The sequence below is a fragment of the Castor canadensis genome, chromosome 11 (assembly GCF_047511655.1).
Source record: "Castor canadensis chromosome 11, mCasCan1.hap1v2, whole genome shotgun sequence".
Taxonomy (NCBI): Eukaryota; Metazoa; Chordata; class Mammalia; order Rodentia; family Castoridae; genus Castor; species Castor canadensis.
This window is the reverse complement of record NC_133396.1, coordinates 18,632,087-18,646,513: the sequence shown is the minus strand read 5'-3', so window position 1 is coordinate 18,646,513 and position 14,427 is coordinate 18,632,087. Positions and strand designations below refer to the sequence as shown.

General features: G+C 46.3%; 1 protein-coding gene across 6 annotated transcripts; it reads right to left on the bottom strand.

Moving 5' to 3' along the window:
• Positions 1–2,114: 2,114 nt before the first annotated feature.
• Positions 2,115–13,166, bottom strand: Gsdma (gasdermin A). Of its 6 annotated transcripts, none has more exons than XM_074045654.1 (12): positions 13,008–13,166; positions 11,242–11,460; positions 10,937–11,117; positions 8,207–8,372; positions 7,040–7,136; positions 6,513–6,560; positions 6,084–6,110; positions 5,411–5,443; positions 4,685–4,839; positions 4,144–4,258; positions 3,338–3,411; positions 2,115–2,737 (listed from the first exon to the last, which is right to left on the bottom strand). In XM_074045654.1, the coding sequence occupies exons 2-12, from the start codon at positions 11,453–11,455 to the stop codon at positions 2,495–2,497; spliced, it is 1,353 nt and encodes a 450-aa protein (XP_073901755.1). In that variant the 5' UTR covers positions 11,456–11,460; positions 13,008–13,166; the 3' UTR covers positions 2,115–2,494. The 6 variants fall into 6 exon arrangements, with proteins under 6 accessions (XP_073901755.1, XP_073901751.1, XP_073901752.1 ...); XM_074045650.1 differs by lacking the exon at positions 13,008–13,166 and adding an exon at positions 12,697–12,846; XM_074045651.1 differs by lacking the exon at positions 13,008–13,166 and adding an exon at positions 12,697–12,846 and having other exon boundaries at positions 5,423–5,443.
• Positions 13,167–14,427: the final 1,261 nt, after the last annotated feature.

Genomic DNA, 14,427 nt, shown 5'->3' with positions numbered 1-14,427 from the left:
ATGGGATCCGGACTTCTTGTCATATTTTAGTTTAGTGCTAAAAATAAGGCATAAAATCTATGCAGCCTGGGAGTGTGGATGGGGGAGGATGAGAGTGCTTTTAGGTAGAATCATTCAGTTTAATAAAAATAAAGGTCTACTCTGTATACGACCCAGGGTTAACATATGGTAGGGTTGTTGAACTCAACAAGAGTTGAGTATGCATGTAGATTATGGGGGAGTCTGACTATGTAGATAAATGGATGTTATGCTCCGGCTGCAGAGTATTTGGAGGGTGGAAGTCCCTACTGGCAGAGGCTTCAGGGAGCAGATTGAGGGGGACTTTATACATCCAGACAGACACTGTTGTGAAATAATAATATAAAATAATGATAATAGTGTGCGTACATGGTGTGAGTAAAAGGAAAACATTGGAGCAGTAACTCTGCCCACTTATTTTCCAAAAGACTCCTCCAGTGATTTTGCAGAGTAAGTGGAGCTTGGAGGAGGATTCAGGTCCCAGGTTCTTAAAATACAAAGTAAAACAAAAACTCATTCCCTATCTTGGAAACTTGATCTCTTCTATACATGGAAGTCCTGAGTTTTAGACCTTAGAGGATTCAACACACAATCTAGCCCTATTGTAAGGACCTAGAGGACAATAAAATATATTTTGACCATAATTTCCTTTGTATTTATATATACACAGAATATCCTACATATCTTTTGTATTCTTGTTTTCATACTATTACAGCAAATCTCTGCCTTAAACAGTCACTTGCCAAATGGAAAAATGTGTGCCCCAGTTTTACGGAACATGCCTGGACCTATTCCTCCCTAATTGTACTCTCACCCTTCCACCCCCAGGGCTGGGGGATGGATAACAGGACTTCTGAATCATCACTGGAATAAACAAACTATTAAAGCATCTTGTTTATAACATCGTATCTGTAACTGAAGGTGGGTGAGAATTGTAAGGGCAGAACTCAGATCAGCTTTGTTGTTCATCCTTACAATCAAAGATGGTGCCTTCTGGATAGTCAGTATGTTAGCTCATCTCTCCATTAAGTTTACATCACAAGGGAAAACAACCAAGTCAGCAAATAACAACCCAGTATGTCCACAAGCAATATAGTGAGGTTTTAAAAGGTACCCAGAATGGGGGAGGATGGCTTAACACAAAAAAGTCATGAATTCTTAGTCAGTGAAGGAACCAGCCTGGGCAGGAAGTGGCTAAGAAGGGGGAGAGTCTGGATCCTGGGGCCTGAAACTCTGGAGAAACTATTCCACCCATAAAACTAAAAGAGAGTGGCAAAGCTGTGCAAACGCAACTTTAGGCAGAGGAGGATGAATACAAACCCAGCAGTTTGATGAGATTGCAACACATTAGCAAGGCCACAGGTCCACAGGTCTATTTACTCTCTCACAAATCACTCTGAATTGAGGGTAGATGATGGAAAGGTGAATGAAAATGTTACTAGGGTCAGTCTTTTTTTTTTTGGTGAGATTGGGGTTTGAACTCAGTTTCACACCCGCAAAGCAGGCACTCTACCGCTTGAACACACCTCCGGACCATTTTGCTCTGGTTAGTTTTGGAAATGGGGGTTCTCATGAACTATTTCCCTAGGCTGGCCTCAAATCGTGATCCTCCTGATCTCAGTCTCCCAAACAGTTAGGATTACAGACATGCACCACCAGTATTGGGCTTTTATGGTCAGTCTTATTCTTGGGTTTCCCCCTCATTCTCCATTACTGCTTTTTAAAAATTGTCTTCTTTTTATTTGGGGCTGTGTATCTCTAGATCTTTCCCCCTCCATTCCCTCAACCCAGGGCTGGAGGACTTCAAATGCTGTTCTTCGAAGACAAATTGTTTTGATGATATTTTCAGTTTAGAATCTAGATTGCATATTCTCTTGCCTCATACTTCTCTGAGCATTTTCCATCTGACCTGAGGATAGTATAGAGTAGTGGCATGTACATATGATCTACAGGTAGTAGGATAATCTCTATTTCCTTTTCTGGTACAAAAAAGTGGTAAGAACACCTGCCTAGTAGGAGTGAGGCCTTGAGTTCAAACTCCAGTACTAAAAAAAAAAAGAGAGAGAGAGAGAAAAAGAAAAAAACACCAAAAGCCATGACATTCTAAGATTGACATAATATTTTTCATCAATTCCAGTTAAGCTTTTTTTTTTTGGAGCTACACGTGGGAGGGATTAAGATAGGAAAATTATTTTTTTCTAGGTTTTTTTTTGAAATGGCTCAAAGTTTTAAAGCTTGAGTGCTTCTACATCTACAAGATTTAAGCATCAGCAGATGGGCTTCGTGGGTTGTGGAGGTGGAGGCAGGAGGAGAGAGATGGAGCAGGTGGGACTTGGTTATCATGGCTGCCAAGCTGGGATTTCAGTTTTCCTCAGCCTGGTGGTTCTGAAATGCCTTGGGGTGTTAAGGACACTGAGTAGTGAGATTGGGACGGTATTAGGGAAGCAGGAAGCAGGCAGTAGGCAGACAAGGCACCTTAGGAGGCTTTGGTCAGCAGCTGGAAGAGGGAGAGGCCAGCATAAAGGGCACAGAGGCGAGGGAGGGTGTCAGGGTCCCACATGTATTGAGGACCAGATCTCTGTACTTCCAGGCCACTCAGTCCCACTAGAGCTTCTGTGAGGATCAGTTCCTCTTCCCCAAGGGAGGAGAGCAGATCAGGTCGCAGGGGGAAAACACCCTCTTTATCCTGCAGGAAATTCTGTTCCATCACACTCTCCACCTGCAAGGACCAAAACAACATGAAAGAAAAAAAAATCTGGAAATCTCCCTTCCTCTCTCCTAACCCATACAAATGACAAAGAAGGCTGTAGTCCCCTTATCATAACTCCGTACCTTACGCTACAACTCCATTTGGGTTATTTAATAGCACTGTACCGTGGGCAGTACCTGTACTTTGAGCTCCAGTGTACAGAAGAATAAATTGAGATAGAGACATTAAAAGATTTGCTCACATCACTTGGCTAGGAATAAACAAAGTCAAAATTTTCTGTCTCTTCTCCCAAGAACAGGCCCATAGGCTGGAGGCATGGCTCAAGTGGTAAAGAGCCTATCTGGCAAAGTGAGTTCAAATACCAGTTCGCAAATAAAAAAGAGAAAAAAAGATAAAAACCAGATCATGATCAGAAATTCACCATTCTACTTCTTGTGAAATAACAAAAAGAAAGTAATGTGGAGAGAACCAAAGAGTAGGTTTGGGCTCCTGGATAAAGCAGGGGCCTTGAGGGTGATTCTGCCATCAAGCTAAGTCTGCATCTTCCCACTGGTTCCAGCTACTCCTTCCCAAACTCTCTCTGACATCTGCTATTTTTTTTTTTCTCACCAGTTTCAGCTGTACCGGTAGGATCTTTTTCTCTGTGGATTTTACTAGAAGCTTCTGTTGGGCTTCACTTAGCACTGGAGAAAAAGCAGAGGAAAAATGTGTGTGTTGCTAGTGCAGAAGGGTCTATAGACTCCACAAATACTGCATTTCTGGAATTCCAGCCTGCATTGATTAATTCATTCATTCATTTGTGATTAAATGCCTGCTCTATGCCAGGCATTTTTGCCAGGTGTTAAGTAAAAATTATAGTTCCTTCACTCAAGACTGTCTTCTCTGCAGTCTTGGCAAGAAGACAGAGTAATGTGCAGTTACAATCCAGGGTCTTAAGGGAGTATTGCTGAGGGGTCTACTTTGGTCTTGGCATTTGAGGGCAGGCTTCCTAAGGGAACAAATATCTCAGTTTATACCTGAAAAACCAGAGAGTGTTTCTAAGTGGGGGAATGCTTCATTCAGAGGGAAGGAGAAAATGTAGGGGCAACATCAAAAGATGTTACCCTTTGAAATTAAAGCTGAGAGGTGAGTATCAATATGGAAGTGATGACCTTGGCTATATGTAGAAAGTTTTAACATATACATGAAAAAACCTGGGCTATTTCCTAATCTCTGTTAGCAAGACTTTCTTCTCAGTCATTAAAATGATCAAGAGAATCCTTAGGAATGGAATCAATTTTTAAAAATGTCATTACAAACTACTTACCTGTAGTATAATTTACCTAGCATTTACTCATTCATTCATTTTGTAATTCACTCAGGTGATTCATTCCTATCACTAAAAATTATAAGTAAAGTCTTTATTCCCCACTTACCTGTTAGGGCTCCAAGGAAATAGAGAATGGCATCCATAGCCTCCTTTGACAGTAAGACATCTTTTGGGAGTGCTTCCAGGGTCACCTCATGTCCCTTGTCTAGAGCCCCTTCAAGCTGTGAGGAAAGGTGGGTGATTGTTTAAGATACCATGGTAAAGGCCTCCAAAAAGCATCTGGCACACAATAGTTCCTTGACATTTGGCGTCTCTTTCCCATTTCTCTATTTCTTTTTTGTGGTATTGAGTCTTGGAAAGTACTCCTGGGTTCCTTGGTTCCTGGGTTTTGGACTCTGTCAGCAGAGGGCTCTTCTGGCCTGCCCATCTTCTGTCCATCAGAGGGAGTGTATGCCTTGAAGGAACCTGTACTGTTGGCCCTTTTCTAGGAATGGGATTGGGGGCAGGCAGCCTGGGAGCACTTGACCAGCCTTAGCAAAGGTATTCACTGTCAATTTCCTTGGCCACTAGCCACCTTAGGCCACTGTCAGATACTCCCACTGCCACAAAAACCCTCCTCCTCTTTCATTCTCCCACTGGGGCCTCACCGTGAGCTCAAGGTCTTGGAGGTCCTTTTTCTTTCCAAGGAGTTTGCTGAGGGAGTTGAGCAAGGAGCTTTGTCCTGCTTGACTCAGCTTCTCCACTTCTTGGGTCTCTCTTTGAACTTCTTCTTTTAGAGTCCTGAAGTCCTCGTGTACCTCCCCTAGGAAGACAATAAATGTGACAACCGCCCTCCACCCTCAGGACATTCTCCCTGAAGGCTCCTTTACTCACCCTCCTCAGGCCCCATGCCTGCTCACCTTCAAGCCTGACCTTTTTTCTTTACCAAGGAACGTGGTTATGAAGTTATCCCGCAGCCCTGACATGAGGGTGGGACAAGGAGGTGGACCAGGACCTATAATATCATCTAATCCAACAGTTAATCGTCCCTAAGATCCCAGTTCTAATCTCTCATCAGTACACCATTGACTTCCTGTTCTCAAAGACTCTAGCTAAAAGTAGAGAGGGAAGATCTGTTTCCCCTTCTTATGAGTTGGTGGACAAAGAATGATCTTGGTGACTAAGTGAGCAGAGGGGCTCTGTATTCAGGGCTGGGGTGACCTGTAACCTGGCTTTCTAGGGTCCTGGCATCATATCAGTTTGCGCAGGAAAAAGTGGCTTCCTAGAAATGGCTCTAATCCCAGGACCTGGGACTCAGCCCTTGCCTTGTCTTCCCTTCCCTCTACCCTAACGTTTTTTCCACCAAAGCCAACAAAGTCTTGGTAGAAACTCACAAAATTCCTTACCGACATCAGATGCCTGGATAACTGAGGAAAAAGGAAAGAAAACAAACACAACAAGGAATAAAAATGCAATCCTTCAGCATGATAGACATCCCCGGGGGTAAAACATTAAGGAAGATGAGGGAATATGTCCCGAATATGTCCCGTCTGTCTCCTAGGAGAGCCCAGCTATCTTCAGGATACTCTAGCTCCAGGAATGGAAGGCAGGAATGGTTCAGAAAGCTAACTTGATATGAAAAGGGGCAGCTGGACTGAATTGGAGTTGCTGTGTTTTAGTGGCTCCTGCCCAGTTGCTGGACGGTAGAGTGGCAGGCACGTGGAAGAAGTCACAGCTACCAAGGCCCTTGGGGACAAAGGTTTGAAGTGTCTGACCACTGAGGCATCTTGTCCAAAGATTTCCCCCTTTCACTGCTTTTTTCTAAGCTACTGAATTTGCTGCCACATTTCAGAGACAGCTGTCTAACCTGCTCTGCCATCTTTCCTGTTAGTTCCATGGAGTTGGAAAGAACTGGAGTTTTAAACTTGAGTCAAGAAAGGTGTGGTGGTGGGCTGGCAGAGTGGTGCAAGTGGTGTAGCACCTGTTTAGCAAGTGTTAGACCCTGAGTTCAAACCCCAGTGCCACAAAAAAAAAAGAAAGGTGTGATGGAATGAAAGAAACACTTACGCGTGAACTTCCCCTCTCCTGGCTTTTCTGAAGACAGAAACAATGCACATCTGTCAGCATAAAACTTTTGCCTGCCTTTTTGTCTAAAGGTGTTGTCAAGGCAGCTTCATTAGTGATCATTATAAAAACACGTGAGATCCTGTCAGCACATCCATTCCCAACAAATTGGGAAACACACACTGTCTGCCAGTGTTCTTTCTGCTTCCGATTGAGCCTCTGATCTCTCTGTCTTTCTGGTTCTCTGTTCCTCTTGGGCAGTACGTATATGCCTCTATCTGACTCTTCTAAAGTTGGGGGATATTCCTGGGGACTTGGAGAATGAAAGCAGGGGCTCCTGGAAAGATTATGGTATCTTCTATGGGGGGGAGGTTAACAGATGAAGTTGGGGTAGGGCAGGAGAAGTGGGGATCCAACAAGCAGTTCACTTACCTCCAGGAGGAAAGGTTTGCATGCCGTCATTATAGATGTGTGGAATATCTGTAAGGGGCAAGAGAGGGAGACCAAGAGGCCATTGCCAGCTCTTTCACACTTCTTTCTCTAGTCTCAAGCCCAAGGGCTCTGCCCAGGGCTAGATCCTGTCCCTCAAATAACTTATCTAACTTTCCACTTAACCCCCACCCCCACACCAATTGCCAGAAGTTGTAAATTCTCTCCTATGCTAGCATATTTTCAACCTTGAACTCTAGTGCTGGCATTAGGGGCTGTTTCCTTCTTTGACTTATTGAGAACAAAGGCTTGTTCATGTTTGTGTCCCCCTCCCACAGCTTCTACTATGTACGGAACCCAGAAATGCTCAGAACCCAGAAGCCCCTTTACCTACTCTCCAGAGCAGCCCCTATAGCTCTGTCCCTAACATTTGGCAATGCCATACACTCCCACAAATGGGGACCTGAATTCCACAGTACTGGTATGGATAATTCCTGTCTTGAAGGGAGAATATGCTAGTCTCTGCTTACCCCACTCATCTTTGCCATTGACCATCAGCTGTCTCACTCGAAAGGCCAGGACACAGCCCTTGGGGATGGTTATAGCCTCCTTGTGGTTTACAGATCCCTAAGATTACACAATGAGAATTTGTGAATGTGTGGACATCCTACATGTGAGACACGGGCAGTGGGAGTGGGAGGACAGGTGGAGGGTCAGCTTGAGAGTCTGTGTGGAGGTAGGAAGTGGTAAACCCTTCAGAGGTATCCCTGATTATCTTTTTCCTTAGTCTGGACTCCGAGGGATGGGTTTTGAAGCCCCCCCTACTTATTTCTGGTACCATCATCTCCAATCTGTCTCGTCCTCATTTGGACATGTGAAGGTAATTGGGCAAACCTACTCCATCACCTGCCTGTGCAATATCCTCTCCCACCTCCAGGTCCTGGTTCCTTCTTCCTGTTTACCATCCGTCCCGTGCTCACTTCATTCAGGAAATCTCCCATGAGTAATCCCTCCTCCTTACTCCAAATCCCAGATCATTCCTCATGAATATACTCACTAGCTGTAAGTACAAGAGCCTTACTTATTTCCACCGAGATTTCCAGGCCTGTGTTCCCTGGACTTTAACGCAAGCTTCATCTATGAGTCTGAGAACTTTCTGTGATCAAGGAGCTCTGCTCTGTAGGTTGGGACCACTCATGAGTGTGATTCCCCTTCCCCATATTTCCTGCAGCATCTAGCACAGAGGTCTGCCCACCCTTGGCATCATTGACCAGAGAAGGGAGCCATGCATCTGGTCAATTGGGGTTTGGATCTTTCTTTCTTCTTCTTCTTCTTTTTTTTTTTGGTGGTACTGGGGTTTGAACTCAGGGCCCTGCATTTGCTAGACAGGAGCTCTACCACTTGAGCCACTCTGTTAGTCCTTTTTTGTGTTGGGTATTTTCGAGATAGGGTCTCTTAAAACTATTTGCCCAGGCTGGCTTTGAACCTTGATCTTCCTTATCTCTGCTTCTGGAGTAGCTAGGATTACAGGTGTGAGCCACCTGTTCCCGGCTGGGGTTTGGTTCTTGAACAGCAAAGAGAAGAGGTGGGTCCTCTTCGCATTCTGAGTGGGCACTAATGGGACAAAATTAACGAAGCCTGTGTGTAAGTGTGTGTGTGTGTTTGTAAGTGTAAGTGTGTGTGTGCTTGAACCAAACCTGTAGCCCCAATGGGGCAAAGAACGGGAGGGAGAAGCAGCCCTCCGCTTTGCCAGCTCTCTCCAGAGTGACCTCCTCCACGGTTTCCACCACCTCCATCACCACGTACAGGTTCTCGCCTCGTTCTCTCATCTCTTTCAGGAATGGGTGATCTGCTGCCAGCTTTCTGAGCAGAAGAAGCATAAGGGGGTTAGGCAGAGCTTCTCTCTGCAGAAGCTCAGCCTTTTACTTTTATTCTGCTGCTCCTGGAAGCTAGGATATTGTGGCGTCAGGGAAGGAGTGAAGACTCAAGTCAAATCAAGGTGGAAACCCAGATCTCCTGCCTCCTATCAGGGCAGCTTCTCTGAATCTGAGTGGCCTCATCTATAGAGTGAGGGTGATGATGCCTACTTTCAGGTGAGCTGAGACAAACTCAGCTGGCACAGTAGCTGGCTGGGGACAGGGCTGCATGACTGCTCTTCCCCTTCTCTTTTGGCCTAGGGGTAGATTTTCCTCTCTTGTCCCCTGTTCATGTCTTCTGGGATCCTTCCTCTCCATCTCATATTCCCTCTCTTGCCATTAATGCCAGTTCCTCTTCACTTGCTCTTTCCTTTTTGATTCCATATATAAACATACTCCTGCTCCTAAAAAATTCACTTTCTTTGATTCTCTTAGTCTCTCAAATTACCACCCTATATCTTTCCTTCACTAAGGATATACCCATGCCCACTGCTTACTTCCTCACTTCCCACTCTGAATTCTCAATAACTTGGCTTCTATTTCTACTACTCAGCTGAAGTAATGATCAAACTTACTTTCTCTACCTCTGGACTACTGTCCAATGTGACGCTATCTTTTCTTGGCTTCTGATCACACTGGACCACCTGGTTCTATGCCCATCTTTCTGGCTCCTAAATCTTACTCATTCTATCTGCATCCATTTTCCAGTTTATGTGGTTCTCTGTCATTTTCTGTTCTCTGACATTCTGTTCTCACACCTCTATGCTCTGAGCTCCCTCCAAGCACCCCCCACCAGTTCCTACAGTTTCAATCTTTATTTTGCTAACTATCACCTGGTATCTTCACTGTGACTTTTTCACCTTGAGTTCCTGACTCCTATGTCCAACTCCCCATTGAATATTCTTTGCTGATGCTGCAGCAGAGTCACAAACTCAAAATGTCTAAAAGGAACTCACAAGCACCCTACAAAGCCACTTCTCCTTTGTCACCTGTAATGTCACCTTTAATGTCTTATAATATTACGACATGGGTCAAAATTCAGTCATCAGTGACAAAACCTTTGCCCTTGCCCTGCTCTCAGCTGCCAAGTCTAACCCATTCTATTGTCCTTTGCAATAGGCCTTGCTTCCGTTCCTCCCACTCATTCCAGCTGCTCTTCCTCATCTCACGTCCTCATTTTTCACTTCTGATGGACAGTGGGACAGTGTTCTGCCTGCTCTTCCTGCTTCAAATCCTTCTTTCTCTATCTAACACATTTCTTCCACTTAGCCAAATTGGTCATGAGACATATCAGAGCATTGTCAGGTATCCCTGGTGCTGATAGTGGACCTCCCTGACCTTGACCTGGTGCCTGGTTCCTGAATGCTCTGGGTCTCCCTCTTGTTCTACTTATACCTCTTCCTGTCAAACTGGCTATTCATTGTCCCTTATTGGTTTTGAAAGGTCACACCCGTGTGCTTTTGTAAACGCCTTTCTCTTAGTCCTGCATGCCCAATTTCTATTCATCATTCAAGGCCTAGATCACGGGCCACTATCTCTGTGAGGTCTTTCCTTATTTCCCCAGTCCGCAGTCCCTCTGACCTGCCACCTGACTCAGCTGAACCCTTGCCATGGCGCTTATCACTTCTTGTTCTGGATTTTAGTTACTGTGGCACATTACTTTTTACCTTCCTAGATTGCAAAGTTTTTGGGCAAAGACGTTCTAGGTGCACCCAGCACATAGTAGGATGATTTGCACTCAAGGAGAGCTCTTTAAATACTTACTGGATGACTTTCCAAGCACCCCGGCCTCTCCTTCCAGCCTCCCCAGTTCTTACTTGCTTCTGTCAACCACTACTTAACTACTTAAAAGTCAGGTCCCCTATCAAGTCAAGCCAAACATGTGTGATGCCTAGCATCAACCTCAACCACACCCCTTGGGCAGCATTCTCCACGGCGTGCCTGGTGTGTGGTGTGGGGTCAGCAGGAGGCTTCATTTATGGAAGCAGAACACTGTGCTCAGGCTTCAGTAGGAAGCAGTTAAGACCAGCCCCTTCCCTCTTTCTAGTGTATTTCAGTCTTTGAGTTGAGTGAATATTAAAAATTATCATCCAGGGCTGAGGATGTGACTCAAGTGGTAGAGCACTTACCTAGCACATGTGAGGCTATGGGTTCAATTCTTAGTACCAAAAAAAAGGAAAGAAAGAAAAAAGAAAAGAAACCATCCAACCCCACCATTCTGCAGGAAAGAAAATGGAGGTTCTGAGATAAGTAAGTTTTCCAAGGTCACACAGCAAGCAAATGTGAATGTCCTTACACCCACATCTAACAGAGGGATAGTGGTACTGGAGGGACAGGGAAGAAAGGTTAGGAAATGAGGCATCAATGCACCCATAGGCCAGAAAGGTCACCTTCAAGGGCTCTTGTGTGGGGCCACATTGGCAAGGTCCTCACCCTTCCACTCATGGCCCAAAGCAGCTTCCTGTGCACTAGTCAACACATCCTGGTAGCCACACACACTGTTGCTCTCACCTCTCCTTGTGTAAGTTCTCCAGGGCTTTGGGAGCCACACTTAGTGTCTGGACTTCCAGCGTGCTGTTCCGGGAGAGCCCTGCAGTGCCCTTCACCTTCACGGTCTTTGGCACATCCACTTCTCCCTCCACTCGGGCATCCAGCATATTCTTAAAGCTAAAATTCCCAGAGTCTGTTGGATCTGCAGGAAGGAGAAGACAGAGGGGCTTGGTTGAGAGGCAGCTTCAGGGTCCTCCTTGTGAGCCAGGTCCCTGGTCCCCAATCCCTGGGATCCCTTGGAACCCAGTTCTTTATGCAAGGCTGACCTGAGGGTGAGTTGCCAGGCTCTAGCACATCCAGAAGGGTGTAGTCGGTGCGGATGTAGCGGGCCCCCCAGAAGAGTGTGCTCTTCCTTTTCCTCAGCACCAAGCAGAAGGGATGGAAACGCTTGAAGTCAATTAGGCTGTCTAGGGGCGTCAGGTCCCCTCGAGGGTTTAGCTGTCTGGTCAGGGCCCGTGTGACATTTTCAAACATGGTCATTGTCTCTGTAGGGATGGAGATGGAAACTGTCAAGATAGCTGCCAAGGACACCAGAACCTGGTAAGGCCTCTATAGAGAGTTACCTGCTTCTTGGACAGGGGGAGCTCTTAAAGAGGCCTGGATGGCCAGGTGCCAGTGGCTCACGCCTACAATCGTAGCTACTCAGAGATCAGAGAGATCTCAGTTTGAAGCCAGCCTGGTAAAACAGTTTGTGAGACCCTATCTCAAAAAAAAAAAAATCACAAAAAAGGGCTGGTGAAGTGACTCAAGGTATAGGTCCTGATTTCAAGCCCCAGTACCAAAAAAAAAAAAAAAAAAAGGCCTGGATTTTCTAATGTCAGAAACATAAAGGGCCCAAGGAATCCTCATATGATGCGGAAACTTGAGCTCCAGAGCTCACATAGCTGGCAAAGCCCTTTGTTAAGGGCTCTTTTCTTCCTCCATGCTCATTTCATCAGTCAGAGATCCAGGCTGGAGCATGTCATAAGAAGTGGAAGTGAAGCTTCCTTTCACACCATGAAATAACCATGGCCAGGATCTGGGGACACTAGGGAAGGGAAGCATCTGTTGCTGGGGCTGGTGGCTGCAGGGAGAGGTAAGAAAGCCTGGGCAAGCTGCTCTGGGAAGGAGGACACTTGCATGTACTCCCCTTGCACCCACCTCCCAGCTCATGGCTAGGAGTAGACCACTTCTCCAGGTGCTGCTCCACAGATCCAGGTGTGTTGATGCTCTTTGCCTTTGTCCTCTCTGCTTACAATACCCCCTTCCCAATCACAAGAATCTCTATTCATCCTTTAAGACTGGCGACCCATTCACTCATTCCTTCTGACATTTGGCAATTCCACCTGTGTTCCCAAAGCACTTTGTGTATCCCCTTCTGAAACACCTGCCACTTCAGGTTGTTATGATCTGTGCACCTGACTCACTTGCCTACTCAACTGACTTCCCAGAGAGCAGGAAATAGGTCTTAGTCACCTCTGTAACATCAGCTTCAAGCACAGTGCCCTGGTGCAGAGCTGGAGCTTGGCAAATGTGTGTGGGAGGAAGGAAAGAAAGAAAGAGGCACAGGAGACATATGCTGGGGTGAGAGGGTTCCAGAGAGTACAGGGCCTGCAAGAGCTTGAGGTTCACCATCTGTCTTTGAAGTCCAAGTCCAGGTAATCCTGCCGGGCAGTTGGGGCACACCCAGGTTATTCCCGTGGGTGGAAGGGAACATACCAGCTGACTGGCAAGTACCTCACCTTTCCTGTGGCATCTCCCAGAGGCAGGGAATCGGGAGCACAAGCACAGATTTGTGGGGCCATCCTGCCAGCTCCAATGTGCCTTTTCTCCTGTCATTCCTGGGAGGGCCCAGATGGGATTGGGCCACCCCTAGGGCCAGCTAGGTGCACTTGGAAGGGTTCCTCACCAGAGAGGTGCTCACAGAGCCACGCCTCCCTTCCCTCCCTAAGACCTATCAGGACACCTACCCTGATAGTTTCTAGGGTAGTCCCACTCATTTCTCTAGATCCCCAAAATGCCCTTGCCGCCTTGGTTGGCATCAAGTTCTTACCAGGGAGTGATGTTGGGTCCTGTCTGGCAGCTGAGTGTGGGGTGAGGGTCCACAGCTTACTCTGTATGTAAGTTGAGAGAATGACTGTCCCTTGCCCGGACAGGCTGCTTTATGCCTCTGTGGAGGCAGGGATGTAGGCTTCCAGGGCCCCCGCCTGCCCCAGTGACCCCACCCCCCTCCTGCTCTACTTCTGGGAGAACAGCATCAACCTGTTCCAGGTGTGCCCTGCCCCAGGCCCTGGGCCCTGGCTTCCTAAGGGATGTGGGGGTGGGCAGGGAACTGCCTGGGAGGTGCCAGTGCAGGTGAGGGGCAGTCAGGACTGAGTGAGAGGTGGCAGCTGAAGGTTCATTTGTGGACACCTTTGGGGTTACAGAGAGGCAAGGGGAATGGGGGTGCTTGTGCACATGTATGCACATCCATGGATGTACGTATGTATGTGTGAGTGATAAGGGGAGGCATCTCTGTTCTGATGTCATCTGGTCTATCAGGAAGTGTCTAGAATTAATGGTAGGCCTTGTGGGCATGATAAGGGGATAAAAAATCCTGTGTATCCAGAGATGCCAGCAGAGAACAGAACAGCTGAAAAGCTATCCTTCATTTTTCTGTGGGTTGGCCTACCAATTCCTACCTCACTCCATTTGTTTTAAGTACATGTATATCTCTGATAGTGCTAGACACATATGTCTAGGCAGAGATGGAGCTAGATCAAATTTTTGCTGTTGTTTTGTTTTTTGGTGGGACTGAAGTTTAAACTCAGGACCTCGCGCTTGCAAAGCAGGTGCTCTACCACTTGAGCCACACCTCCAGTCCATTTTGCTCTGGCTATTTTGGATATAGGGTGTCCTGAACTATTTGCTTGCGCTGGTCTTGAGCCTTGATCTTTTTGATCTCAGCCTTTCAAGTAGTTAGGATTACAAGTGTGAACCCTGGTGCCCAGCTGGTTTTCTGTTGTTTGATGTTCCATATCTCTGCTTCTCATGGAATACTGAATACTGAATTTCCTACACAAAGGAAGCTCATAGCAGTGATACTGATGGAAAAGTCAAAGATACCAGTTGTAGGGTTCATATGTCTCCCAATAGGTCACTCAGGTTTTGCTCTTATCTTCAGTCTCTGCTTAGAAGAAATTTAAAAGGGGACTTTACACACAAAGGCAGGTTTTGAGATGACAAATTAAGGGATTTATTAGCAAGGCCTTGTAGTGAGGGGATGCATGGTCTCACATGAGTGCAGTGCACGTAGAACTTGAACACACCTGAGCCTTTATGCACTCACCTGGAGGCTCTCCTTAGCATTGCTCGTAGAAAAACAGTGCAACCTTAGGCTAGTGACTTGGTTCAAATGGCAGAGAGCCTGCCTAGAAAGTTCAATGCCCTGGGTTCAAACTCAGTACTGAAAAAAGAAAAAAAAAAAAGAGAGG

Bases quoted from the DNA above. Each gene is read 5' to 3' on its own strand.
- Gsdma (XM_074045650.1), bottom strand. From the start codon at position 12,793: ATGACAGGAGAAAAGGCACATTGGAGCTGGCAGGATGGCCCCACAAAT. The intron at 4,259-4,684 runs GTGAGGCCCCAG...CTTTCCTCACAG, and splicing joins TCCAAGACCTTGAGCTCACG to CTTGAAGGGGCTCTAGACAA. The intron at 3,412-4,143 runs GTAAGTGGGGAA...CTTTTTCTCCAG, and splicing joins TTTCCTTGGAGCCCTAACAG to TGCTAAGTGAAGCCCAACAG.